Source organism: Drosophila sulfurigaster, chromosome 3 (assembly GCF_023558435.1).
Source record: "Drosophila sulfurigaster albostrigata strain 15112-1811.04 chromosome 3, ASM2355843v2, whole genome shotgun sequence".
Classification (NCBI taxonomy): domain Eukaryota; kingdom Metazoa; phylum Arthropoda; class Insecta; order Diptera; family Drosophilidae; genus Drosophila; species Drosophila sulfurigaster.
In genome coordinates, this window is record NC_084883.1 from 46,857,796 (window position 1) to 46,884,672 (window position 26,877).

At 36.5% G+C, this 26,877-nt stretch overlaps 4 protein-coding genes across 10 annotated transcripts; 1 reads left to right on the forward strand and 3 right to left on the reverse strand.

Annotated features, from left to right (window-relative positions):
- Positions 1-13,325: 13,325 nt before the first annotated feature.
- On the reverse strand, positions 13,326-15,789 carry LOC133843485 (proton-coupled amino acid transporter-like protein CG1139). 7 transcript variants are annotated; one of them, XM_062277060.1, is made up of 9 exons: positions 15,641-15,786; positions 15,488-15,547; positions 15,285-15,435; positions 15,111-15,232; positions 14,832-15,058; positions 14,299-14,429; positions 14,059-14,237; positions 13,821-13,996; positions 13,326-13,760 (listed from the first exon to the last, which is right to left on the reverse strand). In XM_062277060.1, exons 1-9 carry the CDS (start codon positions 15,643-15,645, stop codon positions 13,501-13,503), a joined length of 1,311 nt encoding a protein of 436 aa, XP_062133044.1. In that variant the 5' UTR covers positions 15,646-15,786; the 3' UTR covers positions 13,326-13,500. The 7 variants fall into 7 exon arrangements, 2 of the variants coding, with proteins under 2 accessions (XP_062133044.1, XP_062133045.1); XR_009894509.1 differs by having other exon boundaries at positions 13,619-13,760; positions 13,821-13,935; positions 14,113-14,237; positions 15,641-15,787; XR_009894508.1 differs by having other exon boundaries at positions 13,619-13,760; positions 13,821-13,935; positions 15,641-15,787.
- A 71-nt stretch (positions 15,790-15,860) lies between these two features.
- On the reverse strand, positions 15,861-19,469 carry LOC133843484 (proton-coupled amino acid transporter-like protein CG1139). Its single transcript, XM_062277059.1, has 9 exons — positions 19,339-19,469; positions 18,849-18,947; positions 18,622-18,772; positions 17,879-18,000; positions 17,587-17,813; positions 17,250-17,380; positions 17,012-17,190; positions 16,768-16,943; positions 15,861-16,102 (listed from the first exon to the last, which is right to left on the reverse strand). The coding sequence occupies exons 1-9, from the start codon at positions 19,341-19,343 to the stop codon at positions 15,861-15,863; spliced, it is 1,332 nt and encodes a 443-aa protein (XP_062133043.1). The 5' UTR covers positions 19,344-19,469.
- Positions 19,470-19,851: 382 nt separating this feature from the next.
- LOC133840243 (uncharacterized) lies at positions 19,852-23,245 on the forward strand. Its single transcript, XM_062271960.1, has 3 exons — positions 19,852-20,427; positions 22,406-22,735; positions 22,792-23,245. The coding sequence occupies exons 1-3, from the start codon at positions 20,410-20,412 to the stop codon at positions 23,113-23,115; spliced, it is 672 nt and encodes a 223-aa protein (XP_062127944.1). The 5' UTR covers positions 19,852-20,409; the 3' UTR covers positions 23,116-23,245.
- LOC133840239 (succinyl-CoA:3-ketoacid-coenzyme A transferase, mitochondrial) lies at positions 22,972-26,438 on the reverse strand. Its single transcript, XM_062271956.1, has 4 exons — positions 26,256-26,438; positions 25,450-25,648; positions 23,669-24,645; positions 22,972-23,605 (listed from the first exon to the last, which is right to left on the reverse strand). Exons 1-4 carry the CDS (start codon positions 26,310-26,312, stop codon positions 23,291-23,293), a joined length of 1,548 nt encoding a protein of 515 aa, XP_062127940.1. The 5' UTR covers positions 26,313-26,438; the 3' UTR covers positions 22,972-23,290.
- Positions 26,439-26,877: the final 439 nt, after the last annotated feature.

Below are 26,877 nucleotides of genomic sequence, written 5' to 3' on the forward strand. Positions count from 1 at the left end.
TTTACATTTCTTAGTACCTCTAAGTCTCTTTATTTTAAACCTAACTTATTGATAGGGTATTTGCTAGGTTAATACTCCCGCCTCTAGTTGCACTCAGTTGTTTTTCCACTTTTTTCGCTCTAGCTGCTGCACACCTGAATGAGTCTCGGAGCTGGCAGGCGCCCGCGGCTGTCGCGGCTGTATCTTCATTTGCCTGGCTGCTCTGTTCATTCCAATGAAGTGGAAATATGTCAACAAGCGACGGAAGTTGGCTTCAGCAATAAAAAAAAACAACAACAGCGAAAAGCAGACACTCACACAGACACAAGCAGCAACTCACGCCAAGCGCATTACACATACGACCCGTAGGCGCTGCTAGTTAATGTTGTTAGCCAAGGCAACGCGACGCTGAGCTGCCACTGCCGTAGGCCAGATAAAACTAGTTGACATACATAAGAAGGTAATGTGAAAGTATCAATCGGGTATGTACGACTAAGAAAGACAAATAAATAATATATGGTTAAGTATAGATAATAATTCTTATATATATTTATAGTCCTTTAAAAAAATCTTGTTATTGAACGAAGAGAGAACTGATAACAGTTAGATGTTTTATAAAAGAATAGAATACAAATTTAAATTAAAAATAAACAAATGTTGATATATGTAACAAATAAGTAAATAACGTATACGCAATATTGTGTCAGACTATTCCCAATGACATATGTTACTTAATAAGGTGAAGATAGAACCATAGAAAATTTAAGATTATTAAAAACAAATACTATTTGTTCATATATAAAATACTTATTTTGTATAGAAATAAAGTATAATTGTATGCAGATTGGAATTAAGTGAGTCACTTATTAATATCTTAATTATTTATATTACCATAAAATATTGTCGTAAAACATAGTAAATAAATGGGAATATCCGTAAACTGGAAAAAATATTTTTGCGCGTTGCGTATACGTAATATTGAAGGAGACTATTTCCAATGTGAGAAATATGAATTATATAATATAAGAATAACTCTTACATATACAAGAAAGTAAAACAAAAACTATTGAAATAACAAGACTATTAAAAAATATACATATTTTTTATATTACATAATCTATAACATACTAATAAGTGTTTTAGGAAATTACAAATAAGTATTACTTAAATTTTAATTAAAAGAAAACATAATTAAAGTAATTATTGAGAAAAAAGATTTAATGATTAATAGAGGAAAATATAATAACTGAATATGTATATTCGTAATTTGTGAAGTTATTTTTCACATTGCGTATACGCAACATTGTAGTGGGCTATGCCCCATTGTAGTGATAATAATTAGGGATATGAATGTGAATCAAGAATCACAAAAAATACAAATTATTTCCATTACTCAAAAAAAAATGGTGAAAAAGATGATAGTTTAATAAGCGCATATATATTCATGTATATCCATGAGCTACAAATATATTTGCTCACATTGCGTATACGCAATGTAGTAGACTATTCCCCATCGAGTTGAGCTGCATTTGAAAGGTATTCGCTTGGCACTTGTGTATTCATTTTTAGCTATATTTAGTTAGTGATTCATGATAATGAGAGCGTATGTGATTGCACATATCGGAGTGCAAGTGTGTGTGTCGTGTTGTTGTGTGTGTGTGTGTATGGAGGGAGGCGCGATGAATTTGATTCTCTGATTTTACATTCTCGCAGTTTGTCACGGAGGCGTCTAAAAATTGCATTGCACGGCCTGAACTTCCTGTTGTCCTGCTTGCTACCCAACAATCCAGCCAGCAATTGTTGTTGTTCCCTCGCATTCCCAAATAAGGGAAGTGTTTGCTCCTTGTCGCTGTCGTCGTTTGCTGTTGTTGCCGCACTTCCGTTGCGCGCTGTTTAACTTTTTGTGTGCAGTGACATGCGCGCCCATAAATTCGCCCTCGAAAAAGCAACAACTAAAACTGAAACTGAAATAACTGGCACAAGATTTGTTACACTTTTCTAGCTGCTTTGCTGCTGGCCAGCGAAATGTTCTCCTACTCTCTCAGTCGCAGTCTTAATGCTGACCTTCCATTTGCTTACTTATATTTTAGCTTGGCATTTGCTAGTTTGCCATTTATCTTTGGCTTTATGCCAAACACAAGCCTAGCACGGAAATGCTGCTTATTTGTAAAGAGTTACAATGCCATTTTCCCTCATATCCTCATATCCTTTTACACAGGACCAGAACGTGGTCAGATGACCTGCAGTAAACTGTGTGAGTTTATCATCGAAAGAAGGGCAGAGAGCGAGAGGGGGAAGGGAAATTCCCCATATTTCAGCACACTTCATTAGGCTTTGCTTGCTGGTTAGGCGACTCATTAAAACGCATTTAGCATTTAGCATTTGGTTATTGGATTTCCCTCGCTGCAGTTGGAATTAAATTGAAATTAGAAAACACAAAAAAGATCTGTTTTGTTGTCTGCGGCGACCACAAAATGTTAAAACAATGGCGCATTATTCAATTAGTGTGTGCGAGCGAGTAAACAAATAATATTATGCCAAGAGCCTCTCGCTGGCACACAACCAAAATAATTACAGTTGCAAAATAAGCGTGAAACTGGAGCACATATGCACACAGTCTCTAATACAAGCACCTGTTTCGACCATGTTTGTCTCCAATGGTAATTAAATATGGCTTATAATTTATAATTCGCTACTCCGAATATGTGTGAGTGTGTGTGTGTTTGTGTGTCAAATGTTACTAAATAGTTAATTGCCCAATTCAAATTATTTCAAATCGCTTTTGCGACAGACAACATTTATTTACATTTTATAAATAGAATTTATTAGCATGGAATGAATGGGAATTTAAAACCGCTTTCACATACACTTGCACAGCGCTTAACAAATTTAAATAATAGGCTATTTATTTTTGACACTATGTGTAATTATTATATGGACAACATATTTATTTAAGGCATGCATGCTAAACAAAGGCTGCTATAACAAACTCATTCATGTTCAAGCTTACTTGTTTAAGCTACATTTTTTTAAATTCTTTTTCAAACATATCTTAATTGTGATTTAAAATTTAAAATTTATTTTTCATACTTACCTTAAATCTTTATTTGCTTTCTTTCATTTTAAATTATCATTCAATTTGGTTCATCTAGTTATATTGAATTCTAAAATATTTTATTTTGCCGACAGTTCAAATTAAAGTCAAATGAAAAATAAATAGACACAAAACAAAACTGCAAAGTAAGAACATTTTATTATAGAAAATATTTCTTATTTAGGAACAATTCTATTTACAATTTTTTAATTATCTCGTATTTCTTTGATATTTTTAATTGAATTCGGAATTTGTTTTGTTGTCTTCTGTTCAAAGTGCAAAGGTATCCAGCAAAAACAGGTTTACAAATTAGAAGATTGGCAATTTTGGAGATAAATTGTGTAAATTGAATATTTTCTGATGATATTCTTTGATTTTTGGGCTATGGTCGGAACTATTGTGGAGTGGAAATAAAAAGATCTAAGTATTGAATCACCAAATTTTCCATGAATTAAGCTATAAAATTAAATGCATTTTATTTTATGAAGCATTTCGTTTAATATATTTTAATTGCATATGCTGAATTTCAATCATATTTCTAATTTAATAATAAGTTGTCAGCTATTCGTAGTCAAAATTAATAATAAATACAAATAAAAACATTGAATATTATTCATTCATCGTGCTAAATTTGGAAAAATAGTATAATTTTTATTTCAATTAGGAATGATTTTTTTACAATATTTTAAATTGTATTGTGAATTTATTTTTAGGTCCACTGTTCTACACAATTTTTATTTCATCAAAGATTCAAAGAAATGAGCCTAATGAAAAATATTATATAATAATTATTAAATGTATCATTATGCTTCCAATTCAGTTTTGAATATTTCTCCTTGTCCACTAACTATTGTTGATATTTGCTATATTGTAAATAAAATATTGTAATTCTCAAAGCAATTTACTACGAATGTAAGCGCATTTCATGTTATTAAACATTAAATTTGTGAATATGAAATTGCAAAAGTAGTATAAATTATTCTCTTATGAAACGTGGTGTAATTTAATTTTATTTTCCTTTTTTTTGCGACAGCAATAACCTTGTGTCCATTTTAGTCCCTGAAGTGTCTGCTGTTCTGTTGTAATCTCTGAGCTCGTTGTGCATAGTCAACGCGTATCAATCAAACATAAATGAGCTTTCAGCCAGATAATTAACTCGCACTCGCTCTGTCTCTGAGTATTTATATGCTCATCTATTATTTCATCATCATTTGCAGTATGTTTCGGTTCCACACGGGTTAAGTTGTGGGTTAAACATTCGACATTTGGCTGTGGCTGTGGCTGCAGCAGATTGAAACAAAATATTTGGTACAAACCCACACACACACACACATAAAGTTGTGCCATGTGTTTGTCATGGGCTAATTAGTGGCTGCGGTTTGTTCAAACACACATCGAGACACACATAATGCGAATGGAATATGCAAAAGTGTGTTATGGTAATGCAATCAGAAGGCCAAATGTGAAATATCAAATGAAAATCGATTTGAATGGCCATTAACATGCTTTCGAAATCCCATAACCATAATTATTAATATGCCCAGGATAATGTTAAGTGCACTGCACTGAACTGAACTCAAATGCAACTCATTCCAGAGACTTTTACAAGCATCCCCTCGACGATTTGTCGCCAGTCGGTTGTCTACTGATAGCATTGTCAAATGCTTTCTCTGCTGTCGCTGTGGCTGCGTTATCAGCTCTCTGCTCGCGGGATGTGATGGTGTAAATCTGTTTGGAGCTGCCAAACAAATGGCAAGCAATGCGCACACAATTGCAGGACATTCATCTTGGGCGTCATCTAACAATTGTTCGCTCAATCGGCGACAAAAAAAAAACACGCGCAGCCATGACAAAAGGCAACGAAGAATGGAGACAGAGAAGAAGAACGAATCATGTGAGTACTCGCACTCGCATTTATCGATTGCTGCTCATCAACCACATAGCGCGAGCTCAGCGTTAAGGCCAAAGAAGACATATCCTGCGCTCTTCTTCGCTCTCCTCCTTCGTTCGCCGCAGTCGCTTGCCATTGAGTTATGGCAAACATGCGGCATAAATTATGGGTTTAGGCAAAAGTGCTTGACACCAAACTCTCACCCGCTGCTAAAAGTTGAAGCGTTGACATGCCAAGTGCGGTTCTCCGTCTCCATCTCCCACTTCAGCTCCCACTCCATTGGCATGACATGTCAGTTGCTCATCATGCACGTCAATGTCGCACTGTCGATGACGATGATGATGACGATGACGATGTTGTTGATGACGCTAACTTTCATTGCTTGTCAGTTGAACATTTCAAGCATTTCACTTGCTTCCTCTGGCTATAATATTATTACCACACTATCACAAATACAACACCCACATACATACATATAAGCTCACTCACACATACATGCATGACTGCCTGTCAGTCTTCTCGCTCTTTGGCAATTATCCAAAAAACCATTTTGAGAGCTAAACGCTTTGGCCGCAATTAGGCAAAAATACCAAAAATGAAACCATTTGAAGAGTTTATGGCCGAACGTGCTGATATTTGTATACCCGTTACCCATAGGAGAGAAGGGTATTTTCATTTTGTGCCGGCAGGAAATGTATGTAACATGCAGAAGGAGGCATTCTTGATCAGCGTCGACTATGTCCATTTGTTTGTCCGTATGAAAACCTAAATCTCATAGACTTAAAAGAGATATATGTAGCTAAAATTTTGGACTGCAAGATCAAGTTTATTTCAAATTTGTATCAAATGCAAATATAAATTGTATATTTTGACCTATGTATATGGTATATCTCGAATATAGTACTTTATCGATATATAAAATATGGCCTTCTTATGTATATTTAGTATTTTTGTGGTATATTAATTGCCGAACTTTTTTGCTTTAATTGAACATGGGTAGCGATGGAACACGCTCGACTGTAACTTTGTCACTTGTTAGTATTTTTTGCAGTATAATTTTTGGTTTATCATAAGAATAATACCGCACTGTTTTGCTTTTACGCAAACTGTGTAGCGGGTATCTCACAGTCGAGCACATTCGACTGAAAATTTCTTACTTGTTAGTATTTTTACTTGTTAGTATTTTTACAGTATATTGTTTGGTATTTTTTAAGAATAACACCGCACTGTTTTGCTCTTAATCATATTGTATATTTCGAAAATAGAACTTCAACGATATATCAAATTACCTTTGTTTTTTTTTTAGTATTTTATAGTATATTTATTTGGTATATTTTAAAATGAATACCGAACTATTTTGCTTTCACTCAAACTGTGTAACGGGTGTCTTTCAGTCGACCACACTCGACTGTAGCTTTCTTACTTGTTGGTGGTAGCAATGGGATTATGCTCCATGCCATGGCTATTGACCACATGAAATAGCTGTAAAGACATTAAATACACATGCATAAATAATTTTGGCAAAGCTGCCAAAAATAAAAATCTACCCGTAAAATTGAATTCGAATTGCATGCGAATTTGCGAAATATATTTCATCAATTTATTTATGCATTTGATTTAACTTTGTTGATTATTTTTCGTTAATTCACTAAGTCTTGTTTGCATTTGATTTTTAGAAATATATTTTTGGTAGCTCTTATCTTGACTTTTCTTAATTGAATCATCAATTTTGCATTTATATAAATTTTTATATTTTCAATATTTTTCATCGAGCCTTTTTAAATATTTATAGTTATGGCAATGGCTTTAGCATTCAATTTCAATAATACAATAAATTCAAAGCACTTGCTTTGGCTGTACTTGCAGCTAGCTGAAGATCTAATAAACCTCCCGTGGCGGCAATTCGTTAAATAGCCCACCAAGGGCATACAAATATCGAGGGTCTGTTGTCGAGGCCTTTTCTTTTGCTGTTTTTTTTTGCTGCTGTCGTGTGCGGCATGGCGTATGATTATTGCGTATACGCAACGGGGTCACTTTAACTTTATGAATTATGCATGGGCGTTTATAACAATTTTTGCGGTGCGCGCCCAGCGAACTGCCTCAATAAAATCTGCGTTTTGGCGCTCATAAATGTTTAACGCACCTGCAGCGACCCAGAGCGTACAGAGAGAGCGTACAACAAGCAACGCTCGAGGCAGCTGCTCGACCTTTTTATCTTCCTTCCCCACATATATGTTACGTATGTACATACATCTGTGTCTGTTTCGGTTTCGGTTGCTGTTGCTGTGTTTATCTGTTATCATGCTAAAGCTAAAGCGAAAGCTAAAATGACGGCCACAATTGCGCACGCCGCAGAGGAATATGTCGAGTGGCAGACAGAGAGCGTGAGAGTTGGGGGCGTGGCAGTCGTAGCCCTTTTTTGGCCACATTAGCAACAATCAATGTTTTGAAGCCCGGCGCCTATTTTAGTTTCATGTATTCTCAGCATAAATCACATGCAACAACATGCCAAGCTGCCTGCACACTGTTCCCCTTTCACCCACTATCCTATTCATTCCTCTTCTACACTGAAAAAAAATGTTTTAAAATTAAGATTTTGCGGTTACTACTAAAAATCCCTTTTTAAAAAGTGCGTCGCGAACATAAAAGTCTTGAAGGTGGAAAACACATCTTGATATCAAGAACATTTGATATATGAACAAGTTGTTATTAATAAAATGAATCTGGTATATTTTGTATTTGATGATATAGTATGTTGAAGCCTTTGGTATAGTTTAGTATTATTTCAATATATTAATTGGTATATTTTAAGAATAATATCGCATTGCTTTTCTTTTTATTGAAAATGGGTAACTTACTTTTTACCTGACTCTGCGAATTAAGCCGTTTATTATTGTATTATTAAATAAGCACATTCTGTTATTCAATTGTACCTATAAATATTTAACACTCTACTTACAAAGTACTTATGGATCTTGTCTTACCGACTACAGTGAACTGAGCGATGAACGAAAACACTGAAAACTGTTTAAAAACGTTATAGGAATTTTGATGGCTAGGAGAGTTGCGTAACCTAAATCTAGTATTTTATGTCTTATTTTGAGAATTTAGCACTTTTAAGATTAAAGTACTTAATTTTAATAATTTTATCTTCAAGTAAACTTATTTTAAGAACACAATTTTTAACATAAATGTTTCTCATTACAAAAACTGACATTTTTTCAGTGTACACCTCGTTACCACTGCCATTGCCGGTGTGTTCGTTATTTATTCATAGCCAAACTCTGGCGATGCTGCTCGTCATTGACAGTCAGTCTCGTTCTCTCTGTCTGCTCTCTGCTCTCGGTCTGCAGTAGGTGATGATGGGCATTATGTGGCTGCAGAGTCGCGTCTGCTGCAGAATAAATACAGCGAAAACCTCAACGTAACGAAACGAAACAACCAAAAGCCGCCTACCACACACAAAACAATGCGATGCGACGCTTGTCGTCATTGTTGCCTGATTTTCCACGCGGTCTCTCTGTGTGTGTGTTTTTGTGTGTGTGTATGCTTAGCGTTGCGTAAAATAAATCATTTTGATGCGGCACACACATGCACAGATAGCGGCGGTTCAGTTGTTACAAGCAGCCAAACAAATTGCCAAGAGGCTGCGCGCCTCTGTACTCGGCTTTTTCCCTCATTTGCCATGATGGTTAGTTAGGCTTCCCCACATACTCCCACTCCCACTCCCACTCCACCCCTCTTCCTCTGTCTATCTGTGTCTAAAATTGGTTAAATGAATAAAAATGAATCATTTGCGAGCACGAAAATTAAGCACTTGCCAGGCTAAATGAGCAAATATGCAAACACATTTTGAAAAGCCAAAATGAGTGCAAAAGGTGGAATGGCATGCGATTAGACACTGTGAACACTGTGAACGAGATAAGCTCCCGGGCTTAGTTCTACTCAAATGACTCCCCACTGAATATAGACAAACCCAATTGTACTCCATTTGCCAAATTACAGCTTATTAAAGGCGACAAATGAAACTCGGAGAATTTTTGGCAAAGTACTGAATGCAAATGCCAAGCATTTTCCAATTTAAATAAGACATAATTATAACGATTTATATTTGCGAAGGCTTATACACAACAAATTGGAAAGTTAAGGTCGAAAGTGCTCGACTGTAAGATACGCGCTACCTAATTTAAATAATTGCTAAATAGTAGTATTATTCATAATATATTCTCAATTAACTTACTGGAATATACTGAAAAATGCCTATGGTTATATTTGATATACCGTAATACTATTACATTCAAAATATACCTGAATCTAAATATACCGAAGGCTATAGTTGATATATTGATATACTAATACATTCAAAACATACAAATGGCTAAATATGGCGAAGGCTATATTTGGTATATCAATATACTATAACATTCAAGATTTATCAAAGGCTAAATATACCGAAGCCTATATTTCGTATGGCGGTGAACTATTACATTTAAAATATATTATAGAGTAAATAAATTACCAGATTTTCAACAAAGCAACCGTATTCATTTTTTGTCATAAAAAAAAATTTTCAAATACTTCTACAATTTATATCTGATCGCAACCACATTTTTAGTAATCATTACATCTTTAAATACGATTTATTATTACTTGCTATTCGATTTTTTTACGATATGCAGGTATGCTTTATCTATCTATTATTTATTTTATCTATTATATTATTTATTTCAGTAAAATGTGCTTAGTCGCTGACAATTTAAAATCTACACAATTTTGCGCAACAACTTTCATTGTAAATTGATGCGAAGCACATAAAATATATGTATTGTTTGCAACTTTTTAAACGATTTTAATATAAAGCTCAGTTTGCATGCGCCACAAAGTATGCAACACAAATTTTCGACTGCAACGCGAAAAATTCGAGAACGTTGCGAACAGCGAGCGCGCCAACAACAAACAATAGCTGCAAATTTGTTGAATATGCCAGCAATATTCAACGCTGTTTGTTCGACATATAGTAAACAGCTATATAATATATATATGTATATTAAGTATACGTATAAATTACGTGCAAACTGTTTGCTGAAAGCACTATGAATAAACGAGAGGGAGGGAGAGCAAGCATAGATAGACGGATAGATAGATTGATGTATTTCTATGGCAATAAATGAGTTTTGATCAAACAAGCTTGCAAATTGAACAATCTGTGCTGCGTGTAACATGTATATAGTATAATATTGTACCAGCTGCCAGGGTAAATTTAATGCAAAGCTGAATGAAATTGAAATGAAATATTGCTGAAACGAAGGGAACGCGTATTCAGGCCATTTTCTAATTAACTTTTACGCATACATTTTGTTGCGTGGGCCGAGCTGTGTAGATCTTTTCAGTTTCATCATCAAATGCAATGACCATGTGTTTACCTAGCATTGTGCGTAATTCAATTTCCCTCCCGTCAGAGAAGAGAAGAAACGGCACCCAACTGCCCGGAAACACTAAAAGCTCGCGCCGTCAACTGAGAGAGGAAGGAGGCCAACTTTGCGCTGCCCTGCACAAATATAATTAAAATGCTCAAACGGCAAATGACTCGAATGCCAACGCAATGTCGAATGGCAATAGCAAAACACAAAAACTCAACAGGCCAAACAAGTAAACTTGTCATTTAATTTGCCTCACAGAGCTCAAAGAAAAGTGATTCTATGGTTGGGAGGAAGCGCTCTGCTCCCTTTCCAGAAAGGAAGAAACAGGTCTTTGATTCTCATCTATTTAAATTGTCAGCAGCTGTGGCGGAAATTTAAGCAACAAAAAGGGAGGCAGAGAGTTGCACTCTTTGAATGCTTTGCAGACTGCTAGCTGACTGCAATTCCTATTTTGTTGCCATTTTTAAAACGAATGTTGTGTTATTTCCGTCAAAAGAGTAATTAAACGTACAAAGCAAAACGGCAATTCAACACACGCCGCAGCGAGGGCAACTCAAGCAGTTGACCATTCAAAGCTACGTGTGTGTGAAGTTGCTTCGCTTGCAAGCAGCCCTCGTTATACCCGCTACCCATAGAGTCAAAGGGTATTATAGCTTTATGCCTGTACTATAATTACACCAAATATAATCTTTAGTATATTTTTAGTAATTTTTAGATATACTGATCTGAAATATTTTTAAAATAATACTGTTCGACTTTTATTCATACGGTATATTTCAAATTTAGTACTTCATCGATATTGTATTCGGTATATTTTTAGTATTTTGTGGTATATTGTTTGGTATATTTTAAGAAGAATACCGCATTGCTTGACTTTCATTCATATGCAATATTTCGAATGTAGTACTTCAGTAAACATTAGTATATATTTGCGGCATATTAATTTTTTAAATGAATACCGCACTGTTTTGCTTTTATTCCCAATGGGTAGCGGGTATCTCACAGTCGAGCATACTCGACCGTAGCTTTCTTGCTTGTTTTTTGGCTTCTGCTTATGGCCGCCAGGCATTGCCATTGCCAATGCACATTGCAATGTAACATTACAAGGGTCGACAGAGAAGACAACGTGTGAGGAGCAGCAGCAGTAGCAGCAGCTGGAGACAAGGGAGCAAAAGCAATGTCGACAGGAACCTGTGTTCAAAACATTGTAAATAAAATGCGCCAGAGCAACGTCTGCTCAGAAATTCGGTAGAAAAGAGAGAGAGAGAGAGAGAGAGGAGAGGGCAACATACTATACACAGAGACAGTAAAGCCATTCTGACCTGCGGGCGCTTTTGTGTTAATTGCGGTTGCATTTAATTACAGTTCGTTGCATTTGCAGCAGCAGCAGCAACAGCAGCACGTGACCATGTCTGACGCGTCTGTCTGACTATCAGCACCATCAGCTGCAGGGCAAATTTGTCGGACAAGGTAGAAAGACGCCTGCATACTTCAGCAGCAACTTGCCACATTTGCCGCAAAGTTTAGCTTTTAATTAAAGTTAAAAAGAATTTCGACTCGCCTCGACTGCTGGACTGCTGGACTGCTCGACTTTTGACCCCGTTTTCGACGGCACTGTTGCTGCTGTCATGACCATTGGCTTGTACGTAGGCAGGCGGCAGGCGCGGCAATAATTAGCAGGCCATACCGAATAAACAGACCAAATGGGCCAAATACAGCAGCAAAACCAGCGGCCAAATGACATATGCAGGCCACAAGCGGCATGATTTGCATAAGCCACATGGCGAGGCAAACGCTAGATTACGCATACGCCACATGCACCGAACCGAACTCAACTGAACTGTGCCACGACACGCTGCATGCGCTCAATTATGAGTGCACCCACTCCACCCCCACGCCTCCTTTCACTATCAGTATTAGCATTTAACGGCAAACATTAGGCATCGAGGGAAACGTTAATAATGTCCATGCTGCGCTAGTTCAAGAAGAGCAATATCATCAGAGCAGCAAATTATCGTAATGCACATTAAAACCAAACAGAAAACACACCATTCACATTGTCGGTAAGTCTAATTCACATTAATGGTTGCACATTGCTTTATCTATAATTTTATGGTATTCAAATACCTAATAAACTACTAATCACTATTAATGCATTTCTTATTATATCTTTATTATATACTACATGAATTTGTCATCAATGTGTAGAGCAAAGAGATGCCATCACTAATCTTTGTAGTCTCCAATTACCTACCAAACTTAGAACGTTGTGAAAGTGATAAATTTATTTACATTGTCTTAAGATTAAATAAAAATTTAACTCCAACTATAAACGTTCACTACGACAATTATTGCCATTATCTCTGTATTTAATTGATAGGTAAAATTTAATATTTTGCCCGAAGTAACCCGAAGTAACAAATAAATGCATTGCTTAGTCTATAATTTACAGTTTTCGAAATATCTTCCAAACTCATATCTATGCGTTATTTCTTATCTTATTATGTTCATATTTCATATTATCTCTACGTTGAATACCCATTTTATGGTTAACTCGAACTAGATACTTTCACTAATAAATAATGTTTACCTAATCATATTTCATCGCTCAGGAGTTATTATATTTATATAGATTCAAATATATAAACAATTAGAATTTACTGTCATTATCTATACTTTTAATTGCTATAGCATACTTAATATATTTCGCAAACTTGTTAAGTTCATTAAATAATACACTGCTTAAGTGAATTTATAGTTTTGAAATATACAAAACAGATAGGAAAGTCATAAGATGATCTCTATATTGATTTATATCTATATTGAATTTTTAACTACTACAATATTCTTTCACTTATGAATTATATTGTTCCTGAATGATGAATACTATTCTATTTTATTTAAACTAAATGCTTTAACTAAAGAAATATATAAGAAACTTATTAGGAATCTACATTTTATTGTATATCAGGATGTCGATGAGAAATTAGAAAGGAAATTTTGTACATTGTCTCTAAATTCAATTCCTACCAATTACTCGAACTCATTGTTTATAAATACATTGCATTGCAAAATCTATAAAGTTAAAAAATATATATCCAATTGTCTAAACAAACTCATATCTCTGCCTTATTGCAGGCATATGTATCAATAATCTCTTCGACACTGACAAAAGTACCCACAAAACCGCCGAAAGCGCCGAACATAAATAGCAATATGTTAATCACCAGCTTATACTTTAGACGCCCGTAACCCTGTTCGTATTGAATACAGATTTGCAGCAGAGCCGGGCACATAAGTCCCAATATAGAGAGACATAATGCCCCGACCAGCGACAAGAAGAGTCCAAGATCCGGTATGGCAACCGCAGCAAGAACTGAAATATAATAATAAATACAATTCAATTTAAACATTAAAATTAATTTAAGTGTCTTACAGGTCAGAATCACAATTACTGCGCGCATGATGAGCTCGTATCTCGTATGTTTGGATTCATCTGGAAAATGTTTAATTAAATACTTGTTCCAAATAATGTTGGCCGCAACATAACCCTGCAATGCATATGAAATATATGTTGTGACTGCAAATAATATCTTCACACACTGCGGCAAGCTACATAGAGAGAAAAAAAAACATGTAACGTATACGTAATATTTTTTGACTGCGCTCCTTACATGTCTGTTTGCGGTAGGTTGAGTGTAACGCTGCCCAATACCTCATTACCGTACCTCCAATAGCCAAAAAATCCGATTGTTGCATACAAAGTCAGCACAATGGCCATGCCCCAGTTCATGATGCCACATGGGGTAACATATGACTTTGGTGTGGCCATATTCTCTTCAATAGCTAAGATCTAAAAGAAGTTAGTAATAGTGCCAAGTAAAAATCCATTTAATACATAGAATTAAACTTACCACGCCCACAGCTTCTAAAGCAAAGAGAACAGTACCGAAAAAGACGGGCATCTGTCTGATATCCACAAGCATTTCTCGTTCACTTAAAGGAGGCAATTCAGTGCAAATATAATACATAACAATGGATAGACCTTTAGGCAAGATATAAATATTTATGTTTTAGTAGCTGAGATACATTTGCATTGAACAAAATAACTTTTCGAAAAAGCAAAACGTATAGTAAACACACTAAATAATATGATAGTAACAGATATCAGCAATAGTGGCTTGAAATTTTAAAATGATTATATAAAATCTTGCGAATTGTAAAAGCTTAACATGCATACATCTTATATATCCAAATCACTTATAAAAATTGATATTAATGCTATTTAAAATTCAACGCTTGTACCACCAACATTTGTTCATTATCATTATATATCATTTTGCATGGATGCCATTCTACTCTTATTTAATCAATTCGCAAACTGCTTCTAGTATCTACTGTATATAGTTTGTAGTAAAGTAGATAAAAATTCCCAAATTTGACTCACCGAAAAGGAGCAGAATATTGGCAGCCGCACAAAAGGGAGCGAGTAACTTGAGATTCCTGATGCTAAAGATAAGCAAAAGCGGAATAACCAGAAAGCACATGTGAGTGCGAACTGGCCACACGATGAGATTATGGTCGACAACCTGTTTGATGTTGCTCGCCATAAACACCACATAAATGCAACAGATGCCATAATGATAGAAGGCCAGAAATCCGTCCACTATCGGGCTAGGAGTGAGTTTAAAATTCAGTTTAAAGAAAGATAAAATAAGCGTCTTACGTGGCAAGTGGAATCAAGCATTGAAATATGGGCGGACCCTCTTTTAAACCAATTTCCATGCACTCCGAGTAGCTGATGTAGGGCACTCGCTTGCGCTTACATAGAATATACATGGATCCGAGCTGCAAAAAAATAGAATTTAAAACCAATTTAATAGCAAACTAGAGAACTTACTAAGATGTGTAGACAATATAGAGCTATGCAGCCAAGGAGCACAGTCGAGATGCTACCATTCAAATAGCCAGCATGGGCGAAAGCATTGGGCATGGCCAGCACTCCAGTGCCAACTGAAGCCTTCAAGAAATGCACCATCGTTTGCCAATTGCTGGACGGGAATTATATAGGATAAGGCTGTGTATAACTGACTTTTTACGTACTTTGTGGGTTTCTTAACATCGCGATGCTCGTGGGGATCATAATCATCATTAGAATCATTCCTAAAATTGAAATTACAAATTTTATTTTATAAAAGAGGCATCTGCTTCTGTCGTCTTGTCATTATTGAATTAAATGCTGGCGTGTTTACTCACTTCATAATAACTTAAAATTTAGAGTAATAACGATAAAATAACTAAAGAATTTAATTCAAATGGAGCATCGAAATAAAACACAAATTTTATTCAGTTTTCAAAATATATTTTAATTTATAAAAATGAGAATAAACAAAACGAAAAACCTACTAATCATTTTTACATTTACTCATTCGCCACAGTGCTTAAAATATTGCTAAGTAACTAACATAAATAAATTCTAAGACAAAGCCTCCACAATATCGACGATACTAACATAGGTTCCAACAATTCCGCCAAAGAAACCGAAGATTAACAACAACATATTGATCACCAGTCTGATGCGAAAAGGTCCATAACCCTGTTCGTATTGTACACAAATCTGCAGCAAAGCCGGAAAGATCAGGCCCAGGATAGAGAGGCAGAAAGATCCCACGAGGGATAGGAACAGCGAGAGATCCGGAATGGCAATGGCACACAAGACTAAATAATAGATAATAGATAATAGATAATAGATAATAGATAATAGATAATAGATAATAGATAATAGATAATAGATAATAGATAATAGATAATAGATAATAGATAATAGATAATAGATAATAGATAATAGATAATAGATAATAGATAATAGATAATAGATAATAGATAATAGATAATAGATAATAGATAATAGATAATAGATAATAGATAATAGATAATAGATAATAGATAATAGATAATAGATAATAGATAATAGATAATAGATAATAGATAATAGATAATAGATAATAGATAATAGATAATAGATAATAGATAATAGATAATAGATAATAGATAATAGATAATAGATAATAGATAATAGATAATAGATAATAGATAATAGATAATAGATAATAGATAATAGATAATAGATAATAGATAATAGATAATAGATAATAGATAATAGATAATAGATAATAGATAATAGATAATAGATAATAGATAATAGATAATAGATAATAGATAATAGATAATAGATAATAGATAATAGATAATAGATAATAGATAATAGATAATAGATAATAGATAATAGATAATAGATAATAGATAATAGATAATAGATAATAGATAATAGATAATAGATAATAGATAATAGATAATAGATAATAGATTTATCTATTACTCACAAGTGAGCAGCACAATCACAGCTCGAAAGAGGAGCTCATAGAGCGTATGCTTGGATATGTCCTTAATGCGTTTGCTTAGATACTTGTTCCATAAGATGTGTGCTGTGACATAACCTTGGAGCGCATAGGAAATGTATGTAGTGATGGCAAAGAAGATCTTCACCACTTGCGCCATGCTGCGGAAGAATGTATCCAATCAGTATACATTACTATGCGTATGAGTAATATTGTGAATAAAGCTTACACTTCCGTCTGTGGTATGTTTAAGGTAACGCTGCCCAATGCCTCATCACCATACTTCCAGTAGCCGAAGAAGCCAAGGAACACATACAAGCTCAATACAATGGCCATGCCCCAGTTCATGATGCCACACGGCGTCACGTAGGCACGAGGTGTTGCCATGTTCTCCTCGATAGCCAAGATCTAGCGGAAGGAATGCACAGATAATAATTGCAATTGCTGTTAATGGCAGTTAAACTTACCACGCCCACCGCTTCCAGTGCAAAAAGCACAGTGCCAAAAAATGTAGGAAACTTTTTATAATCTTCAAAGGCTTCCCGTTCACTGAGCGGTGGTAAATCCGTACAAATATAATACAGTACAATTCCAAAGCCTATTGTAGTAAACAAAATTCTTGTAATTATCAAAATAATGTCATAAAGTAATATAAAAGTGTTATTAAAAATTTCCAACCCAATTGAAGGTAGATTAATGAGTGACGTAATCAGTGTGAACTCTATTTACACGAGTATAACAGTACTTTATCTAGTGATCGAAAACGTATTTATGACTAAAACAAATACTTTAATCTTAACTCACCCACAAAGAGCAGCAAATTGGCAGCACTGGAAAATGGCGCAAGTAGTTTGAGATTTCTTATGCTGAAGATCAGCAAAAGTGGCACGATCAGCAAGCACATGTGCAAGCGTACATCCCATACGACAACGTATTCATCAAAGAGTTGCTTGATGCTCTCCGCAATAAAAACGACGTAAACGCAGCAGATGCCAAAGTGATAGAAAGCCAAAAAACCATCCACAAAAGGACTGAGAGAGAGAAATACAAAATGGTTGATAAGATAACTAAGAGATGAAAGCAACAAATGACTCACGTGGCAATAGGAGCCAGACAGCGCAAAAAAGGTGGACCTTGCTGCAGACCTAGTTTCATGGCTTCCGAGAAGCTGACGTAGGGTACTCGCTGACGTTTGCATAACAAATACATGCAGCTGATCTGATAAGTAAACGGAAGTAATAAAAAGATTATTGACAATAAAAAGACAAATTTATTATCTCCATATATGATATGTACATCGAAAAGAGATTATATCTATCTAACTTTATCTAGCTACATGACCACTTATCGATTGCTGATAAAAATATTTAAATATGTACTTTATCTACTTGTTAAAGTGTGATTATTGAATAGTACAGATTCTGCACTTATTGTAAAACATGATTAAAATGAATATATATTTTTGGATGTGCAAAAGCACAAAAGTTTTTTCTTTATGAAAGATTTAGTTTAAAGTTTATGTTTCAATAATAAGTTAATTTTGTGAAGGAAAGTATTGGCAAATTAATTTACGTGTATAAAGTGAAGAGTTTGGTGGCATCAAAATAAAGTGCCTAAAGTACATTAACTTAAAAAATATAAAAACGAACGATATATTTGAAAAATATGTACATAAATGAAGTCAATAAAGTTTAGATCGACATTAGGATTTTTTGAAACGTAATATAGAAATAAGAAGGAAACAATTTTTGTTTTAAATGAAGGAGTGAAAAAGAAGTGCATAAAATTGAACTATGTACTATATTAAGATTTTCTAAAATTTTGAGCAAGTCAACTCACCAATATGTGCAGACAGTAAAGAGCCAGCCCACCAATGATCAGAGTCAAGATAATGCCATTCACATAACCCGCATGAGCAAAAGCACTGGGCATAGCCAGCACTCCGGTGCCAATGGACGCCTTCAAAAAGTGGGCAAATGTTTGCCAGTTGCTTAAGAAATAAAAGAAAGTAAAGATCATGGAGATAATTCTATTTTTGTAGATGCCAATTATGTTATGTTTCTTACTTTGTGGGATTTTTCACATTGCGATGCTTGTGGGGATCGTAATCATCTGATATGGTCGGCTTCGTGGGGTACACCATGGACTCATTTTTGATATCGGCTCTAAGATAAGCATTTAATTCACATTAGTTTGGATTTTTACAGCACCCATTAATCGAGAGCGTCATTATGTTAGATTGCGTGTGTTGATTTAATTGCCCACAAGGAACAAAACAGTTGTTAAACTTTATAATCGGAGGTAATCAGTATATACTGCTGTGGCAGTACATACAGCTTACAGTGTTAATTGCTAATGTCTTTTATGGAAGGTTGCTGTCATTAACTAACATAGCAAACGAAAGACAGCAGCAATTGCTCTACCAAAAAATAATAATATACGAGAACAAACAACTCGAAGAGCTGACTCTTTGTCTGTCGCTTCTGTCATCTCTGTTTGCTCATCAGTTAGCTAAGAGTTTGTGACTTAATGACTTGAGTTGTTTAATTTACTCACTGCATTGTCAGCTACTCGACTGCACATAAATCGTTTATCACACACAAGATAAAAATGTAGACTAGGATTAACAGCGAGGATCACGAGTATTTCTGGAGGCACAACCGAGCGAGGAGACCGACGAGCAGCTACTAAATTGCAAATGCACGTCGAAGTAGCTTAAGGCCTGTGAAATGTGCACAACTCTAATCTAGATCTAGATAACACAGAAATCCAAAGGGAATAAAAATACCATCATCATAGCTGAACTTTGGTTCACCTGGCGTATGCGTAATAAACCCTGACTTTGAAGATCAAGTGTAACGAAAGCACAATACAAAAGCTAAGTGAGCTAGCCGAGACAGCAACCATTCTGCTCTAAAAGCTCAAAGCTAAGCAGCTTGCGTGGGATCTCGATAAAGAGAGCGAGAGCGAGACAGAGAGAGAGCTTTGCCGCTCTTAATGCGTTAACAGTGCCAAAACGAGTTAAAGTTTTGGTTTTTGGTTTTATTTGTTGCTTTGTCGCTCATTCTTCATCGAAAAACTGTCCACAACAGACGTGTAATCGCCGCGTTTCCCATTATTGTCGTGCGCGTGAAAAAAAAATACAATAAAAGCTATAGCGACGGCGTCAGGCCAGTAGAAAAGGTTAAATATATACCATACGTATATACATATATTAAAATATATTCGCGGTGCTCGCAATTTAATGTGCTTCATATGGAAAATAATTCGAAAAAGCGACAAGTTAATGCAATTAAATTCAATCAATCAACAACCGGTTCTTCATTTGACACCCAACAATTAAATAATATAAAATAATAATTATTATCAAAGCTGTCTATTTGATTTCACGGCAAAGTGAAATAAGCGACGACAGTTGAAAAGTGTGCGGAAAATTTAGCAAAACAAATATAATCCAATCAATAATATATTATTATTATGCGTATTTGATCTTTGTGTGTGCGTGTGTGTGTGTTGGGAAATATCAATAACTGCCTAATAGTCACAATATAAACAAAACAAAATTCCCAGAAACGAGAACTCCACAATCATATACTATAAAAACAATAAATTATTAGCCAGACAGACATGGTATACTCCATAAAGGTGAGCAACGAACGCGTTTTGGCCTCAATACACAAAAAAGCAGCCGAAAACAAAAACAAAATAATATGAAATAAAATAAAAGTTAAGAGATTGTCTAAATCGTCAGCAGTTTAATTGTTTTCCCCTTTTTCTCGTTTCGACGTTATATTAGGCTCCAGTTTTAGATTTTTAAATGCTGTCTGGCTAAAAACTCGTTTTTGGTTTGTGGTCCAAAACGGCGAAAGGCAGGCAGAGAATGAGAGACTGAAAGAAAGAGCGAGCAAGAGATGGCCAGCGAGAGTATTTTTGGCATTAAATCTAGCTATTTATTGGGATCTGTTTTTATTTTAACTTTGCGCGTAATTAAGCTCACTTAAAAATGCGCCCTATAAACAACCATTTTATTGTGATTTACTATTTTGCCAAATGCCAGACAAGCTAATGGCAACTCATGCTCTCGCTCTCAGTCTTTCGCTATCGTGACGTATACTTGATATGCGTGATAATCGCAACAAATGCGAACCTATCGATTGGTTGACACTGCGTTATCACTTAAGTGTTACAGCAACAGCAGCAGCGACAACGACGACAATGTCGACTACTATGTATACTTTATTACATGGCCTTATCGTAGAACTGTCATCAAATTAGCTGCCGCAGGTATTACTTTTTCGAGTACCCTTTTAACACCATGTAATTACACTCGGCACTAAGCCAACAGCTACCAACCAGCCACCAACCATCGATTGTTCCATTTTCAAGCTAAAAAGTGTAAACAGCACTTTAGAGATCAGAGAGATGTGAGATTAAAGCGATGAGTGATAAATTGATTGACATCTCTCGGGGCTTGCCTATGGGAGACTGTACCTTTTGCCAAAGTCAATCACGGAAGATAGTATTATATAATTATAATTACATTGTCGAGGGCAGGGAGACTACCCAGGAGAAATAATATCTAATATAGCACTTGGCGTGCGAGTCAAGTAGTGTACTCAATTGAATATATTCATGGGTGCATTAGGTTAGTCAAACATTGAGAAACACTACGCAGCACAGTTCAAGATTGACTAGCAACGTCTGATATAAAAATAGACACAGATTTAATAACTATAATTATAATTAAAGCCAGTTGTTCATTATTATGTCATGAACTGCGTCTTAGCAGCTTCTGGATTTTATTTTTTTATTCTCACATTCCCGCTCAGTGTCGAATTGGATTAATCATATGGGAAAGATTTTGCACGCAACTCAATCAAGGGCTTAACCTCGTGTTGGAGGCAATGAAGCTGCAAGGAAGCTGCCCAAAATAATACTTACTATGGACTATAGAAATGTAAAAATGATAAGCGACTCTAAAATATTTCATAAGGCTGGCAGGCACTGGTCGTCGTATCTCAAGTCTCGCTGATAACGATAAGTTATTTTATATTTTTTTGTTTGTAGTGTATTTGTATTATTATGTTATTGTGTCGCATGGACAAGCGACCGAACACCATTAACGAGTACTCGTATTCGTATTTGTATTCTTCGGGTTTAGTATCACTCTAAACATGATGGTGGTAAGGTGCATGCCAAAAAGTATTTCGTGTTCACTGGCAAATATTGCGCGCAATACCGTTAAATGAATCACATTCTGCGATTCGATTAGAATCGTATCGCAGGCAATGTATAAGCCTCACGATTCCCCCCTTGGGGGCTGGCTGTCTTATCAAGGAAAAACATGTCTCGCCTATTTTTGGACACTAACAAAAAAAAAACAAATTCAATTGCCTACTCGTATCAACACACTAAGAACAAGAGGGATGAAAGACGATAGAATGTGTCACAAGTTCAGATCGAGATCAGAGATACCGCAAAGCCAAAATTTGAAATGTAAATTTTCATTACCATCAGCTGTTGCAGAAAGCGTAGAACTCCTTATCAACTTTGCTATCAGCTTTAAACAACTTATACTAATCTTTACGTGTTTTGTTATTCTTTTTTTTTTGTTCGGTTGTAGAATAGCGAAACTGGTGAGTTTGAGTATTTCTACACCGATTCAGCACGCGTCAAACAGCCCAAATATGACGAAGAGACCGGCGAACCCGTCAACGATCGGATGAAAGTTCGCTATCGCAAGCACGGCAACTTCCATGTGCCACGCCATTTCTTGCGTGGCACCATCTGCGATGAGGTCGAGAATGTGCTGGCCAACAAATATCAGGCGGACTTGGAAGTTAAAGCCAAGTATGTGAGCGACGATGAAGCGCGTAAAGTTACCGCCAAGCAACCAACCAAAACGCCCGGCTATGAGCGTGAGGATTACATCGAAATGGATGGCGTGAGCACCGTAAGCTGAAAATCAATTTAAATCCAAAATGTGTGTACTTAATATTTGATTTGTAGAACATCATTTTGGGCTACGAACGCAACAAGACGTACTTGCTGTTCCTCATCCCAACGCTCTTCTGCTGGAGTTTTGTCGTGTGGTGGCTGTTGTCCATTCTGGAGATCGTTCTCCACATGATGGCACACAAAAAGAACTCGCTGACCATGCAGAAGAACCTCTATTTTCGGAGTCCTATGCACGTTTTGAGCTCGCAGTTCTGCGCCATCTGTCGCAACGAATACGGCAGCAAATACAATCGCACCTTTGATATACTTAATCGACAAATGCGCCTCGCTCATCGCTCCGGGGCATTGAAGGACATGGCCAAGGCAATGGGGTAAATGGGTTGGATTGCATTACAAGCAAAATTACATTAACAAACTTTACACTTTAATCGTAATAAAAGAAACACACACGATTGTTGTTCCACGTTTCGATAACAATAAATGCACAAATATATCACTTCGAGTACCTGAACTGCATTTTTAGCCAATTGCACACTCAATTCTCGGCAGCTTAGACGGGTATTTGCCTCATCTGTGTCACATTTGGTGACACACTGAACTTGGCTCCGGTGCAGGCAATAATATCATCGACTGTGAAGCCTTCAGCAACCTCGATCAATGTTAAACCGACGCCCTTTTCCACCTGGAACACTGCCTTCTCCGAGATGATCAGATCGATGACTTCCTTGCCTGTGAGTGGCAACGAGCAGCTGTCCAGAATCTTTGGCGAACCGTCGCGTGCATTGTGTTCCATCGTAATAATGACTTTTGTGCCGGGAGCAGCCACCAAGTCCATAGCACCTCCCATGCCCTTCACCAGCTTGCCCTGCAATGCAAAGTAAGGTCATTAAAAAACTGTATTTTGTTTAAGGAAAAACATTGCACTAACGGGTATCATCCAGTTGGCCAAATCACCAGTGGCCGATACCTCCATGGCGCCCAAAATAGTCAGATCAACGTGTCCACCGCGTATCATGGCAAAGCTGTCATCGGAGCCAAAGTACGCAGCACCTTCCACAACAGTAACGCTCTCCTTGCCGGCATTGATCAAATCGGGATCGACCTTGTCCTTGGTGGGGAAGGGACCCAGACCCAAGATGCCGTTCTCCGACTGCAGCATGACGTTCATGCCATCGGGTATGTAGTTGGAGGCCAGCACTGGAATGCCAATGCCCAGGTTGGCATACATGCCATCGCTGAACTCCAGCGCCACACGACGAGCGATACGCTCACGCAGCAGCTGAGCGGGATTTGCCTTGGCGGCCGGTTGACCCGCTTCCTTAGGTTCGGTGATGCGCAGACGTTCCACACGCTTGTTGTAGTTGGTGCCCTTGAAGATGCGCTTCACATAGATGCCAGGCACATGGATCTCATCGGGAGAAATGGCGCCAACCGGCACAATCTCCTCCACTTCAGCCACGGTCACCTTGGCCGCACGGCACATGGGTGCATTAAAGTTACGGGCGGATTTGTTAAACACCAGATTGCCCAGGGCATCGGCCTTCTGCGCCTTGACAAAGGCAAAGTCAGCGAAAATGGACTCCTCCATGACATAGTTGCGGCCATTGAAGGATTGCACCGGTTTCTTAACGCTCTCAACGATCACCTTGCCATCCTTCGAGTACTTGACGGGTGCACCGCCTTCCTGGACCAAGGTAGCATAGCCAGTTGGGGTAAAGAATGCGGGGATGCCGGCGCCACCAGCACGAATCTTTTCGGCCAAGGTGCCCTGAGGTGTCAGTTCAACGGCCAATTCACCGGCGAGATACTGACGCACTAGCTCGGTATTCTCGCCCACATACGATCCAATCACCTTGGCCACTTGCTTCTGCTTAATCAGCACTCCCAGACCGCAATCGTCTACGCCTGGAAATAGTCGCGAGATAAGATTGATTATTTGCAAAATTTATGTTGCGATAAAACACTTGTTTTCTTTGAAAGGCAACCCTGGCCAATCAGCTGTGCTCAGCTGAGTTCATCAGCCTGAACTAGTTCCCTCGGAACTTTGAATCTAGGAATGCAACAGGTGTCATTACCATATGATAACTGGAAATGCTAATTAGAGATGGAAGTTTCTATAAAATGCAATTAAAACTTATCTTTAATTTATGAGCAATGCCAATCAAATATTTTATGGTGCTAATGAAAAGCTACTCGGATTTTAATTAATTTAAGTCTTTTCAGTATTAGTTTAATTTGTTTTTAGTCAATTTAAATGATTCCGATATGTTTTTAGTGTCTCTCAAACTCATTAATTAACATTAAATATACTTCACTATCTCAAAAACACTAAAAACTGTTTATTTTAACATCGTTTAAAATGATTTTCCTTGTTTTTAATGCGTTTACTAACAGCTGACAAATTGAAATTAAATAGCTTGTGATTCTTATGCTTCTGGAATTTCAACTAACCATTTTTTTTTTTAACTAGCAACTCCTTATAATGTTTGAACTGTTAATTTAAATCAATTCCTTACTTTTTATTTTTAGAGTTGCAGAAAAGTTTCCTATATTAACAGTACGCTAATTAAAATCAAATGTTTTTAGTGATCAATTAATTAAACTGGCCTGGCTTAGTACATTTTTAATTCAATTTGTTGATTCAGCTTTAGTTTGTACCATTAAATGTTATTTTTAGGAAAATGTAAATTGATTTTAAGCGTTATTTACCTCCGTTATTGGACACTGCGGTGATGTTCTTAACACCCTTCTGTTTCAGAGCATCAATCATCTTCTCGGGAATGCCGCAAATGCCAAAGCCGCCAAAGAGGATCTTGGAACCATCCTTAACATCGGCAACCGCATCGTTAGCGGACTCGTAGATTTTACCCTGTCGAGGTTTACCCGATGTCGAATAACAAGCAATGAGCTAAAAGTAGAATAACCAGGTATTTAGATTAAATTAGGTTTCCAGCGGGCAGCAATTTGCATACAAGTTTGTCATGATTATCTATCTATATAGCGTGAGTGCGTGTTGTTTTTATTTTTGCAAACAACAACTTGCGTAACAGCCGCCTATTTATTAAATTGTGTTCGCTAGTGTTCGTTGTGGGGTGTCAAGGGCAAGGGGAAATTGTTCGCGTGGGGTGATCACAATCACGATCAAAATAGCGCTTATCAGGACTGTAGAAGAAGCCAACGAATCACACACTAATAAACTTATCAATCTTCACTATTAACACACACACACACAAACACATGTGTAAACTATGCTGGGAAGTGTGTACACATCTAATTTTAGCATATCAACATGTGGCTATTTAGCACCTGTTCCAAGACTGGATTCAGTCTTATCACGCACTAAGCGAGAGGTAACAATTTCTATGAGTGGCCAATAAAGTGTTAAAGATAGTCAAGACAACCCACATAGAGTGTCTCTGCATTTGTTATTGTAGCCACAATTAGATTATCCAGACACACAAACACACGCATAAGTTGGAATCTATGAATAAATAATTGCTACACTTTTAACTCACCTTGAACGCTGGACTCTTATTGGCCAGGCTCTTATTCACAAGAAATCTGCACAGCATTTTGTTACAATTTGTATGTGGACTTTAAATATGAAGAATATTCCTTAAAAATTAATATTTTTATTGTTATTAACGCGAATTCTGTTGAATAAAAGCGCGCGTAACAATCGCCGTCGAGCAAAAGACTGACTGCAGATACAATAGTTAAATAACATTAGCAACAGCTGTTAATTAACAGCAGGCACGCAACTCAGCTGTTGCTTTCGCTCATCGCAATATTGAAAATAACAGCTGTTGTATGTTTACATTTGCTGTACAGCTGTCATCGATTGTTTTGCGTTTTATCGCTATCGAACTACCATCACTCACAGCTGATTTCTGCAATAACAAAGCAGTTCTTGAGCGCTTTTTGTTTATAACAATAATAGAACGCACGCACACACCAACAGACGTGCAGCGGAACTAAAACAGTGTGTTGTCCTAAGGAAAAAACTTTAATTGTGTTGTGTTATTAATATTTTTGTGAACGGTGTACATACTCGAAACCAAAATGGCGTATTAAAAGTGTTGTTGTTTTGCGCCGTTGTTTTTTGTTGTTCCCGTTGTTCTTCGTGGTTTTTTCGTT

Bases quoted from the DNA above. Each gene is read 5' to 3' on its own strand.
- LOC133843485 (XM_062277060.1), bottom strand. The intron at 15,436-15,487 runs GTACGTAAAAAG...ATTCCCGTCCAG, and splicing joins GATGTTAAGAAACCCACAAA to CAATTGGCAAACGATGGTGC. The intron at 15,233-15,284 runs GTAAGTTCTCTA...ATTTTTTTGCAG, and splicing joins TATATTGTCTACACATCTTA to CTCGGATCCATGTATATTCT.
- LOC133843484 (XM_062277059.1), bottom strand. The intron at 18,001-18,621 runs GTGAGTTGACTT...TTTACTTATCAG, and splicing joins TTTACTGTCTGCACATATTG to ATCAGCTGCATGTATTTGTT. The intron at 17,814-17,878 runs GTGAGTCATTTG...TCTCTCTCTCAG, and splicing joins TGTCTGGCTCCTATTGCCAC to TCCTTTTGTGGATGGTTTTT.
- LOC133840243 (XM_062271960.1), top strand. The intron at 22,736-22,791 runs GTAAGCTGAAAA...TTTGATTTGTAG, and splicing joins AAATGGATGGCGTGAGCACC to AACATCATTTTGGGCTACGA.
- LOC133840239 (XM_062271956.1), bottom strand. From the start codon at position 26,312: ATGCTGTGCAGATTTCTTGTGAATAAGAGCCTGGCCAATAAGAGTCCA. The intron at 24,646-25,449 runs GTAAATAACGCT...GACTATTTCCAG, and splicing joins CGCAGTGTCCAATAACGGAG to GCGTAGACGATTGCGGTCTG. The intron at 23,606-23,668 runs GTTAGTGCAATG...TTTGCATTGCAG, and splicing joins TGGCCAACTGGATGATACCC to GGCAAGCTGGTGAAGGGCAT.